This window comes from Triplophysa rosa, linkage group LG8 (assembly GCF_024868665.1).
Source record: "Triplophysa rosa linkage group LG8, Trosa_1v2, whole genome shotgun sequence".
Classification (NCBI taxonomy): Eukaryota; Metazoa; Chordata; class Actinopteri; order Cypriniformes; family Nemacheilidae; genus Triplophysa; species Triplophysa rosa.
In genome coordinates, this window is record NC_079897.1 from 2264518 (window position 1) to 2277337 (window position 12820).

Below are 12820 nucleotides of genomic sequence, written 5' to 3' on the forward strand. Positions count from 1 at the left end.
CTTTCAGTGAGCACTCGTTCAGCAGAAATGGGCTGCGGGTTGAGGAAGTTCCGTCAGACGGAAGACAACAGTCCGGGAAAGATCTACTCCACCCTCAAAAGGCCGCAGGTGGAGACCAAGACTGGGGTCGCACACACGTACCAGCACTTGGACTTCCTGGTGGGGAAAGATGGTAAGAGACCTTTAGTTCTAATGTCTCAGTGTGAACATCTTCAGATTTGCATTCAAAGTTTTTCAGAAACAAAAGTTTTTCCAGTAAAAAAATGGAGAAATATTGATTTAATGGTAAACAAGGGTTATTTAATAACTAATGTAGAGGTTAAATTTCAACCCTGTTACCAACTTTCCAGTCTTCTTTTATTTTAAACTTGGTACATATTTATTTGATGTTTGTTGTTAGAATCACAAGCCTTAAATCAAGTTATTAATAAGTGAAAAATACAAAATCAAATATATTAGGGTTTTACATTTACATGACACAAACGGTTGTAACGGAGTTGAAACCGTCACATAAAATAGATCACCATTTTCTAAAAAAATAAATTTTTTAAGAGTTTTAGGTTCTGAATAGTTTTATCCTCTTCATGAGATAAACCCAAAATGTTCAGTTAAAGCATAATCCGAGAGAAACTTTCAAATTCAGGCAATAGCACAAAGAGATTCTTCAGAAACGTTCCTCCATTCTTAGCTACCTAACAAATCCCCAAAGTGATGACACATGCAAATAACAAACCTAAATCCTCCCAGAATTCTCAGTGTGATTCACAGCTGCCTGGTAATTCCACAGTTGATGTTTCCAGAGCGTTGTCAGGTGCAGGGTGGGGTGTCTGCGAGACGCTGGAACCTGCCGACTGTGAGGTGGCTAATGGAGGAAGCTCCAGAGGGTCTTGGCTAAATATATCTGTCAGTGTTGTTATTTCTCACGAGCTCAACTCGAGTTGAGTCTTCTTGCCGGGTGTTGAGATGCAGTGTGAGCCAGAAGTGTCAGTGACATTTTAGCCCAGCAGATGAGAATAATCCTGTAATGCTGAGGTCTGTCCGTGAGTACAAACTCACATCTGTCTCTATCCTCCTCTTTGCTTCATATGAGGAAGATGACTGTGGCGCCATGATTTTCCTATAATCACTTCAGTTGACTATTTTCTGTTGAATCCACTAATCCGTACGTTAGGCTACTGCTTGAAAACTGGGAGATATATCAGATTATGGAGGTAACGTGAGTTGAAATGAGTTTGACTCTTCAGTGCCCCGCTTACACAAACCCATCCCTGCAAGAATTCTTCAAGATCGAAGTGGGCAACCCCACATTACATAATGACTCCTCATTGAACATCAAATGCTCAATTACGTTTTCATTGCAGTATGCATTTGGCAGACCTTACATTGCATTATCCTATACATTTTGTTTCTAAGTATATGTGCAATCCCCTGGGATCGAACCCACGACCCACGTGGTTAGCGCCATGCTCTTACCACTGAGCTACAGGAAAGCAATTAACAATAACAATATATTTAATAACAATAATATATTTATCTTTTCTTGTATACCTTACTATAAGTATTAAATATACAAATATCAATTTAGTAGTGTACTTGCAAGTGTACCATCTCAGTACTACTCGGGACTAAATTTGGCCCACTTTTAGTTTGTAAAAATAAACTTTTAAGTGTACTTAATGTAGCATTAGTAAACTTGAAGTACACTACTAGGTTACTAGTAGTGGTTTGTACTGCAACTATACTACAAGTGAACTTAAAGGTATGCTAACAGTTTAATAGTTCAATACAATTTTTTTTTTAAGTACACTTTGAATTATACTCTCGAACCTTTTACCGCAGGAACACTTTTAAGTTTACTGTAAGTGAATGTAACATTAAACTTACAGAATATATTGTTCTATATTATTTACATTGTTACAAATAAACTTGAACATGTAAGATATATAAAAGTATTTAATAGGCTATTTAGTCAAGAGTAAATCCAACACAGCAACAACAAGCCAAGTATACTTAGAATACTTCATTTTACCTTTAAGTTCATCTTCTTCAAGTATAGATAAATATAAACATACTTGTCGGTCAGTACACTTCATTTTCAAGTATACTATATTTAGAAGTACATAAAATGCAGACTGAAAGTACACTTTCTTATTTTTAGTTTAGCAAGTATAGCATACTTACATAAGCTTCTCTCGGCTTTTTTTGAGCCACAGGCAATGCGCACCTTAAATAAATGACCAGTAAACAGATATTATAGCAGGTGCAAATCCCTCACAGTGTTTTACAGCAAAACTGTTGATAAATAGTTATGTTTAAAATGTTTTAATGTGTGACCTTCTAATAAATAATTGAGTCATCTGTCTTAGTGTTTGTGGATCAGGGCCCTTGCTAGTGGCTGATCTACATCATAGGGAACTATAGAGTAGACTAAGAAAAAAATCCTGATACCTCCAATGCCAAATCAATGTCATGGAAGTATAGACAGACATTTCAGATGCAGGTTATGATCATAACAGACCAGGGTTGGTATAGAAGTGTCCCGTATGACCTTGAATTGTGCAGTGTTGGCAAGTGTGCACTACACATAAGAACTCTGTTATGTTTAGGAGTATTGGCCCATATCTCACAGTTTCTTCATTGTGCCTCATTTCTCCGCACTGCTTCTATTCTATTATTGCAAATATATTACTATTCATAAAAGAGAAGTTGCACAGCACTTTAAAGGAGGGGGGGGGAATGAGCAGCAAATGTTTCATCTACACGAAGAAGACAATAAAGTTCCTCATGCTCGACTGCATCAGCTAGCTTAATGTTCCCTGACGCTGCGCACGTGGAAACGTTAGATTGCACATTTGTTAATCGCCTCAATCGAATTTATGCTTCAAAACGTTATGAATGTAAGAGCCAGGAATTGTGTTGAATTCTCAGATATATTAGAGGTCGACCCATCTATCCGTTTTAAGATGTTGTGATGAAATTGCGACACGCACCAGATGTTGTAATTACGAAGGAGTCGAGCACCGAGCGGGCCGAGCTATGCATTTAATTGACTGCTTTGATTGCACAGTTAAGATAAATGACAGACGAGATCTCTTTAACATGTTGGTTTTCTTCTAAATGCCATTAGAATCGAATGGATTTGTGTGTAAAGTGCTAACGTGTCATGTAAATGTTTCATACTGTGCTCACATTTGCCAAGATATCACAGCAAGATGAATGTCAAACAGCGCAATACAAACTTAAACATTTCATTTTGAATTCAACGAAAATGAATCGAGACTGAAGATTTCATTCCCTGCTTAAAAGACTTAAAAGACCAGCATGTGGTTCACCAGCAAAACTGTTGATACAACACAATCTCATGGCAACTATTACACGTTTTAGCGTTTAATTACAAATCATTTTACAATCTCTTTTGTACGTTTTTGGGTGGCTTTTAGGTTTGGTGTTGGGGTGGACATTTATGCTTGCGTTTGACTCATATCATACTAAGGCTGTCACGATACCACGTTTTTCCGTGGCCAAAATACTTTATGGAAACTATTTAAGCGTGATATCTAACACCATTTTTGTAATCAAATCTATGCTGCCAACAGTCATCTTTAATTTGACATTTTGTCTTTTATTTGGCCAATGAATCACAATGAAAATACAAACGTACGGCGGCAGAGAAAGAGCTCAAAAACTGTTGTTTGCCTTAAAGGGACAGTTCACCCAAAATGAAAATTCTGTTATCATTTACTCACCCTCATACTTTTCCAAACCTGTATACATTTCTTTCTTCTGCTGAACATAAAGGAAGATATTTGGAAGAATGTCAGTACACTGCAAAAAATGACTTTCTTACTTAGTCTTTTTTTCTTGTTTTCCAGTAAAAATGTCTAAAAATTATCTTGAATTAAGGTTGACCTTTTTCTTAGTCACTCAATTCAAGATTATTTTTCTTACCCCATTGGCAGATTTTTTTTGCTTGTTTTAAGCACAAATTCACTGAAATTTCATATTTTTTACTAAAAACAAGACTTATTTTCTTAGGTCAGTTTGCTCGTCAAGAAAATGCATCTTGAATCAAGAATTTGTAGACATTTTTACCTGAAAATAAGAAAAAAAGACTTGGTAAGAAAGTCATTTTTTGCAGTGTAACCAAACAGATCCCCATTTACTGCCGAAGTAGGGAAAATACGTACAGTAAATACCATGGGAGTCAATGGGGGATGAGATCTGGTTGGTTACGGACATACTTACAAATATCTTCCTTTGTGTTTACCAGAACAAAGAAATGTATACAGGTTTGGAACAACCTGAAGGCGAGTAAATGATGACAGAACTTTCATTTTTGGGTGAACTGTCCCTTTAAGGCAAACATTTTTTGCAATATTACAACGTGTATAATTAGAACAATATTGCGGTTTTTAATATCACGGTTGTTTTCGATACCTGTACATTGTGACACTCCTAATTTATACATTTTTATATGATCCGTATTGTACAAATTCATACAAAATGATCTCCTGCACCTCATGCATCCAAAACAAAACGTATACTGGTGACCAGCCAGTATGACGTACTAATGACTTGTACAGAATTACACAGAATGATTTCTGTGTTAGTTGCGATTTTGCCTAAAGCCGTAAACATCCAACTTGGTTGTGTTTTTTCAGTACTGGCGTACAAAGAAACACCCTGCGAAGCAGGAGAATGGCTCTCATATTAAGTTATGTGACAAAAAACCCATCACACGAAAAACACCAGTGCTGTGCTTAAGATGCCCGGCACGTTTTGTTGCTTCTCTCAAATACGATTTCAAATGCTTAAAATGTCAAGAGGAACAGAAAAAGAAAACGGACTTATCCAAGGCTCCTCGGCCACACATCGTCCTTGAAGTGTATATGCATAGATGCACACGCCCCTGATAGAATCACCAAGCGGGTCTGGGTATTAAAACACAACACCTTATATCTTCATTCAGTCTGTCGTTCAATGGCTCACGGAGGCCGACGCATGAAGCGGCAGAGCTGCGGGGAGGCTAAAACGGTTCCGCTGAGGTTAAAGGGAGGCAGAACGTGTATTTGTGTAGCGGATTAGAGCAGGTGGATGCAGAATCTGCTTTTATCCCGCAGCCAAGCAGCGTGAAAATTGAGACGGCGGGAGTCACATTCAGGAGAATTCACAGTCATTTGCTCCCCTGCATTACCTTTCTTCATTTCATCCTCAACAACTGCCACAGTCCTGATGAGTTCAGGCCCCGGTCCCTCAATCTCACACGAGAGCCGCAGTTCAACCGCAGTCTGTGAAATGGAGGTTCTCTGTTGTTAGGTTAAGGGCTCCTGAACAAAGGCAGGTGAACCTCGATTACATTTCTCTCTAATGGCGGAGACTCTAAGCTTCTCAGCGAGATGCAATAAACATCATATAGAGCATTTGCGTTCCACATTTAAAGTCTATAAAGACACCGACAATGAGTCGGTTTACAAGCAAACGCATTGACACAATATGATACTTTACTACTAGTGTTGACACACTTACCTGAATTTGTTTCTCGCAATCGATGCATAAATGCTTAAAATTAGTTCCATAGAAATTTCATTTTTTTGTGGCTACAGTACATAGATTTTTTATACAAAACATCTCATTTCTTTTCATAGATTTACACATTTTTAATGAATGAGTTAAAAAGTGAGGAAGAAATGTTCCAATAACGTGCAGCACATTGTACATGAGACAAGTCACCTGGGGATAAACTCCAACATATGACAAATGTCATTTCATTTGATAGATTTATACACGAGTGTTTATGAACACAAAAAGCGAGTACATTTAACAACAATGTGCTGCAAACAGTACATGGGTTTGCCTTTAAATCCGGCCAGCAACCAGATCTGCTTTAGTGGTTTATCCATGATATTCTAATGTAAAGGACTGCGCTTGAAATGCCCTTTCTGCAAATAAAGAACAAAACAAGGCTAAAGTTATTGTTCTTTCGCAACACATATTCATCGTCATCAACCTCAGAAGAAAAATAAATACTAAACTAACATTTTTTGTTTATTCTTTTAATAAGGATTCTTCAACCCTGTTACCCCTTGGACGTGGGGTAAAATGGGACGTGTCAGTCTGGAATTTGTAACTATTTTACAAGGTGGCTAATGCGAATGAAAATGTATGATTATTAGCAAAGAAACACCACCCATAAACCGTCACTGGCACCAAAGTAAATCATACTAAGACAATTGAGATACAACGTATAAATTCATAGGAAATTACCACGATATAAAATAATTACGAATTGCTGTGGGATTGTGTTGGACGTGTATGTTTGGCATTTGGTCAATTTTTTCTTTAAAAAAAGTGTGAAAAAACGAATTAAAACCATGCCGTAATCGGTAACAGGGATGAAAATTGAGCTTAAAAGAAGATTCAACTCTGTACCCGGCGAGCTAGTCTGTGCCAAAATGTGGGATTAGTGGTGATCTTGCGGTATAGGTGTCATATCAGTATGAAGTCTGCGTGAACGCAAGACGTGGCGAGCGTGTGCTGACATCTTCCCCGTCAACAGGAAGTGCAGATCTCTGCAAACTTCCTTCCTCTCTGTCGACACAGCGAGAGTCAATGCTCTGCTCGCTGTAACATGTCTCACATTACAGACTGCTTGTAAGGCAAGAAATGAATCTTACTCTGCTCAACGTCTTTCCTGCGTCAGGCGCCGGCATCTAAAACGCTTTTTCTCCAGTAAAATCTCAGAGTAAAGCACATTTATTGCTAACCATCTTCACTTTTTTGCCAGTCTGGGAAATAGGCCGTCTCTGCATTGATCTGCCTGGCGGTGCTTTGATAAAGCTGGTTTGCTTCAAGGTGTTAAGGTGGACACGTTTGGCATCGGTCCTCGGCTTCTGCTTTACATCACAGCATCTGTTCTTGTGTCGCTGCTAGAGAAACACACTCAACTCTCACATGCCTGTTGTCTCAGATCAACATCACTGTCATCTCAAAGCAGCCGTATTGATTTTACCGACGTGCAATCATCAGGTTTGCAGTGCTAAACAAAATAGATTTAACAGAAGACCGCTGTCTCTCCATGTGTTCACGACAGTGTCAAATAAAGATATGAATGTAGATTTAAAGGAACAGTTCACCATTAAATGTTCTGGATTTGTTAACCCACCCTCGTGCCGTTTGAAGATTTTTGATGTCCGGGGAATCCCAAAGCAAATACATTGCAGGTTTTTTAAGCTCTCCTCCATGCAACAAAAGCTGCAACAATAAAGAATCAAAGCCAAAGAGGTCATGTGTAACCGTGACAGTTTTGGAGTTGTGATGGTTTGTCTTGTGTTTTACAACATTTCCCCGGTACAACAGCACTAAGACAAAATATACGTATCAATGTTCAAATATAATATTTATTCATAAAAAATATTGAATTAAACATTTCTTCTCATCAGACAAACTGTATGCTTATAATACACTAATTCATTTTTTTCTCATTTTTTGATGCATTCATTTCTCACAAGATGTAGAATAAATGATGACAACATTTACATTTTTTTGGTGAGCTGTTCCTTTAAATTTCACACCTATTCTTGCAGGTGTCAGTGCTGTTTTGGAACACCTAGTGGTCACATGAATTGAAGGTCATGAATAAAGTTCCTACCGCTCCCGGTTTGTGGATTTATTGATCTTCAGCTGTCTAAAGCCGGCTGTATTTCTTGGGCACTTGAATAAAATCTGAAAGATCGATAATAGAACAAGACAACAGTTTAAGTCCTTTATATTATTTCAAAGCATCTTTTTCAAGAGCACCAGTACGGGTTGAACTATCTTCTAACGTTGAGAAAGTGAGACGATACCGGCAGCTGAAGTAGAAGACATGCCACTTCTGAAGTTTAGCTTGAAAGTGACTTCAAATCAAAAGCACAACAGCTGCTTTTGAAAAAAATTGAAAAAAATTGAAAAAAAATTGAAAAAGCGTCTATTCATTGTGTTTGCAGGACATTCATTTATTTCTCTGATTGGAGGATAATTAGAGTCTTTACACGCCAGTTTGGACGACAGTGAACCTTTCTGGCAGGGGATTCAGCTGCATTATCATTCAACAGTTTTCTTTCGCATCTGTGAGCTAGAAAATCGGTTGTCAGATTTGTTGTGATTACATTTGCTTTTTAAGATTTCCAAATATACCGATTTCTCATATTCCCATCCCCTAACTTGCAATTTTTGGACTTGTAACATGTTTCCATGGATTCAGCCTCTTTGCGGAATCATGGAGCTGTTTCCATGACGATGTACCACCTGTTGTTCCGTTCCTTTTCACACGTCTGTCATGAGATGATTGGCAACCGGGAATAGCAAATTATACAGAATAATTCTTTCGTAAGAAGGGGTTGGGTCCATTGTGGCCTATTTTCAGGTCTGTACTGTAGCTACACCAAAAATACAGTGTTGTACATATTTAGTCAGACATTTCTGTCTTTTTTAGATCTAACAAGAGTGAAAATGAAGATCCAACGTTATTATCATCGGGTCGATACCGACCTATTCGGTCTCTGTGATGAGAAGACAGTTCAGCTTTAAGGCAAAGATTTAGGCGGCTTCATCATTTCCGTTGCAGAATTGAACAAGCTTCCTTGCGCATAAGAAAGAAAAAAAACTTCCTGTAAGTTGTCAGCTATTTTGAGGATGTACCCTATTTAACGCTGTCTCATGAATATTTGAGGTAATCATGCAGGAGTCCTGTCATACAGTCATGCTGAAAGGACACGCAGATGTTTCATTGCATTTAAAGTGGCTGGTGTTCTGCATTTGACCCCGCTGCGTTCTGGTTTTAATTACACAAGGTTTGTACAGTATGTCAGATCCTGGAGACAACGTGGGAGTTCCTAAAGCTGTTTATGATCAGGATGAGGGTCTTGTTTCCTCATACAGTACAGCGCCACAAAGCAAAAACATATATACTGTACTTTCTTGTAGAGGTGGCTGATCTGAAATTTGACGTATTAAAGGCACAGTTCAACCAAGAATGCAAAATCTTTGACCTTTGTCTCTCCAAAAGAATGTATTCTGGAGAACGTTGGCCATTGACTTCCATTGTATGGACACAAATGCACTTCAATATATCTTCAAATACATTTCTTCAATTATCTTGTTTTATGTTTCAATTTGGTGTGGACTATCTCTTTAACAAAATTATTGAAAAAACATGAAAATGATGAACTGCATTTGTAAATAAATTGCCATTATTGACACATCTCATGTCTTTCTAGATAATGAATCTTATGTCTTTCTTTCTTTCTTTATTTATTCATCAGATGCACACTAAATTTCTATATTCGGAATATTCGAACGAATATTCAGAGTGATATCTAGAGATTCTGAACATTAAACTTATATTTCTTAACTTTCTGAATGTTATTAAAGCCACAATATGGAATATCTGGAAACTTTCGAAACAACAACAAAAGGCGAAGCTAAATGACGTTATGTATGAGAGTGGAATTATGGGACATGTCGTTTTCACCATCCAGAGGCGTATGGAGATCACCCATCATGTTCACGGACGAGGTAATGAAGGAATTTTATTTTATGTCATCGTAATGAATTAGCTCGCAAGAAATGTGGATTGTAATGCTACATTAGCCCGCGACTGATATTGGACTTTGTCTAATGATTTGGTAGCGTAATGCTACACAGTTTGACGTGCTTAAAACAGTCATACAGTGGTCATTTAAAAAGTAAATTGAACCCACAGCATTTACAAGTAACGTTATTGGCTACATATTTTTGTGCGACATATACTGTATTTCACAGGGTAACTGCATTCATAACTATTCAAATAATCTGTGCATGAGTATTTCGTGTACAATAAAAAAATGTGCTTACCTGTCTATTAAAACAGATGCGAGAGCAGAGTCTCTGTCCAGTCCAAGTTGGTCGCGAAGCTCTCTCCATTTAGAAAACGCTTTTATTCATATTAAAAATGATATTAATCCTTGTTTTATTTCTTCGTTTGTCCATACGCCTGCTTGCCTCATTTAGCCTACGTTTACACTTTTTGGGGGTTTCCTTTACTCGCTAAAGAGTAATCGTGATCCATAATAACAGAACAACAGATGCTGCGTCCCAGATGCTTTGCATGTTGCCGTAGTTTCTACAACCGGAAACAGCGGATATTAAGTCACTGATATGCGACAAATACAAGGGAGACGAGGGACGGGCCATTATTTTAAATAGGAATTTCTCTGGATTTGCACATTCTTGGGAACATTTGGGATAATGTAAGTACACAACTGCATGAAATATATCACACTGTGCAAGTGATCTTTGGATATTTCATAACAAAATTCTTCCATATTGTGGCTTTAATTCATACAATGACTATTAATACTGAACATAATACTGTTGAAGCTTCTTAACATTTTCCATATACGGAGCACAAATTTATTGCATTTTCCTGTCGTCTTTTGATTGACAGTATATATCGGCCCTGAACATTGGCTTTTTAACTATCGACCGATTACCGATAGTTAAAAAATCACTTTTATCGACCGATGCCGATTATCGGCCGAAATATCGGTGTATCTCTAGTTTAAAATGAACGACTAAGCAACACTTTTCTGTATAATAAAAGTTACCACAAGCAAGATTTTCCGGGAATAAATTTGTGTATTAAATAAAAAAGTCTTAGTCCCTGTCACGATCCCAGTCCGTGTTTCCCCTGCGTTGGTGAACTTTTCTGTCACTTCCTGTTCTGTGCCATGTTTTGTAGTCCTTTGTAGTTTTTAGTGTTAATTAGTTCCTCCAGGTGTGTCTTGTTATCTTGTTAGTTTCTATGTATTTAAGCCCTAGTGTTTCCTTTGTTTGGGGTCGGTCTTTGTTTCATGCTTTGTTTTTGTGCCGCCGTCGTTCTGTGGATGACCTTGGTTTGTCTTTATTTCGTTAAATTCAAAACTGCACTTGGATCCGCGTCTCTGCCTGGATTACTCACCGTCACCGTCCCCCTTCCGGCAAAACCCAGACATTAACCAAACGTCTTCGTGTGTCAAACGGAAAAATGGCTTGAAACAATGACTACTGAACTTCGAGTTTTTGGTAAACTCCACTTTTCAACGTATTCAACATTTATATTATTATTAAATGTAACATTGCATCAACAATGCAATGTCTGAAAAAAATGGGGAAAAAAGAGAAATACAGGTGGATCTTTAACGTTTAACACATTATATTTTGTGTAGCTACAGTACAGACCTGAAAGTGAGCCACAATGGACCCAACACCTCTAAACGAAAGAATTATTCTGCATAATTTGTTATTCCCGATGGCCAGATTTGACAGGTCTTACGTCACTATTGCATCGAACAAATCGCACCGAGTGTCTCATTCCTGCGTCAATCACCAGACAATGCCGACACATTTCATTCATAGCATCTGGGGGTAACGCCTTCACAAACCACCGTCCATTTAGCACACAGAATGAGTGACGGCATACAGCACAGCAGCATCAAACAGCCGTACGAAATCCTGAATTAACAGCCCAGCGGTTTCAATATCACGTCAAAAGAGCCACAATCAGACTACATCACATTGATTTCTTCACTTGCAGTGATGATTGTTACGTCGGCTCAATAGCACTTGATTGTCGCATTCAGAGCGACTGAGGCATTGGGCCCATTAAAGCCTGCCGACAATGGCCGTGAAGTAATATTCTTTGCTTTTCCAGACTCTCATCAATGGATACAGAAATAACACTGATGAACTAACCTCCTCTATTTAACAGAGCTTGTTTCCCAAGAGCTGTCACTTAGCAACAGGGCTGTCAGCGGAATCCAGGCAAAAACCCCCGTCTGAGATCCGTCAAGCAAACAGCAGACTGAATTGCACTAAAAGGCTATTAATAAAAGCGTTTTTACCTGGAAAACAAATCACCTTTAATGCGTCCCATCAGGCTTGCACGCCGGCGTCTGATTAACGTCTGAAAAATTCCAGATTCAGGTTCATTTAAAACTGAAAAACCGTCACCGGTTTGTTCACCACCGTGGAACACAAAAAGAGAAATACAGCTAGAAGCATTTTGTAGATTTCACATGGAGCCGCGGAAAAATGAAGGGAGCATTCCAAATGTCCATTTAATCAGCATTTCTAGATGTTTTGTGGTCCGGCGTCTGTTGAATTTCAACAAAATCAAACTTCAGGAGTGACAAAGTCAGCAATGTGAAAGTCCGACAGCATGACAAGAAGCATGAAAACTGATCAAAATAAACTTTTTCTAAATACATGAATAAATATGACCGTTGAATTGCTTAAAAATGAATATGAACTTGTTTTCTTTGTCTGAACAAACACAGAGCATCTTTTTTCTGTTATTTTGACCGGTTTCTTCAGTTTTTATTTTCTGCAAATGAACGCAAATAGAAACAATATTTTTATTTGAAATTTGGGAGGAATATAAAAAAAAAGATCATTACCCAAACACGTACCTAAATGGTATATTCAGAAAAACTCAACGTAACTTTAAAATGGCCTCCTGATTTGTTCCACGGCTTTAAATGTATGATGCTGTACAGTCAATGACAAACCACAGAACATCAGAAAAGTTCATGACAAATCTACTGAAGATCACATGACTTTTATGGCACTTTAATGTGAAAATTCTGTCATCGTTTACTCACGCTCTTGTCATTTCAAAGCTGTGCGACTTTCTTTCTTCCGCGAGAACACAAAAGAAGATACTTTGAAGAATGTTGGTAACCGAACAGCAATGGAGCTCATTCACTTCTATTCTATGGACACCAAACCAATGCAAGTGAATGGGGGCCAGTTACCGACATTC

At 38.0% G+C, this 12820-nt stretch overlaps 1 protein-coding gene and 1 long non-coding RNA gene across 5 annotated transcripts in view; one reads left to right on the forward strand and one right to left on the reverse strand.

Annotated features, from left to right (window-relative positions):
- LOC130557753 (raftlin-like) overlaps positions 1-12820 on the forward strand; it is an 80450-nt gene that overhangs the window by 11371 nt on the left and 56259 nt on the right. For all 4 annotated transcript variants that reach the window (XR_008963343.1, XM_057339771.1, XM_057339768.1 and 1 more), the window contains exon 2: positions 1-172. Coding sequence is in view for 3 of the 4 variants with exons in the window: in XM_057339771.1 (XP_057195754.1) it covers positions 28-172 (145 nt within the window). In the remaining variant the exon portion in view is untranslated. The remainder of the gene's footprint in view (positions 173-12820) is intronic.
- Positions 44-12820, reverse strand: part of LOC130557757 (uncharacterized) — a 20211-nt gene continuing 7434 nt past the window's right edge. The window contains exons 2-3 of the long non-coding RNA XR_008963347.1: positions 734-2224; positions 44-156 (exon numbers count right to left, since the gene is read on the reverse strand). This is a non-coding gene — a long non-coding RNA (uncharacterized LOC130557757). The remainder of the gene's footprint in view (positions 157-733; positions 2225-12820) is intronic.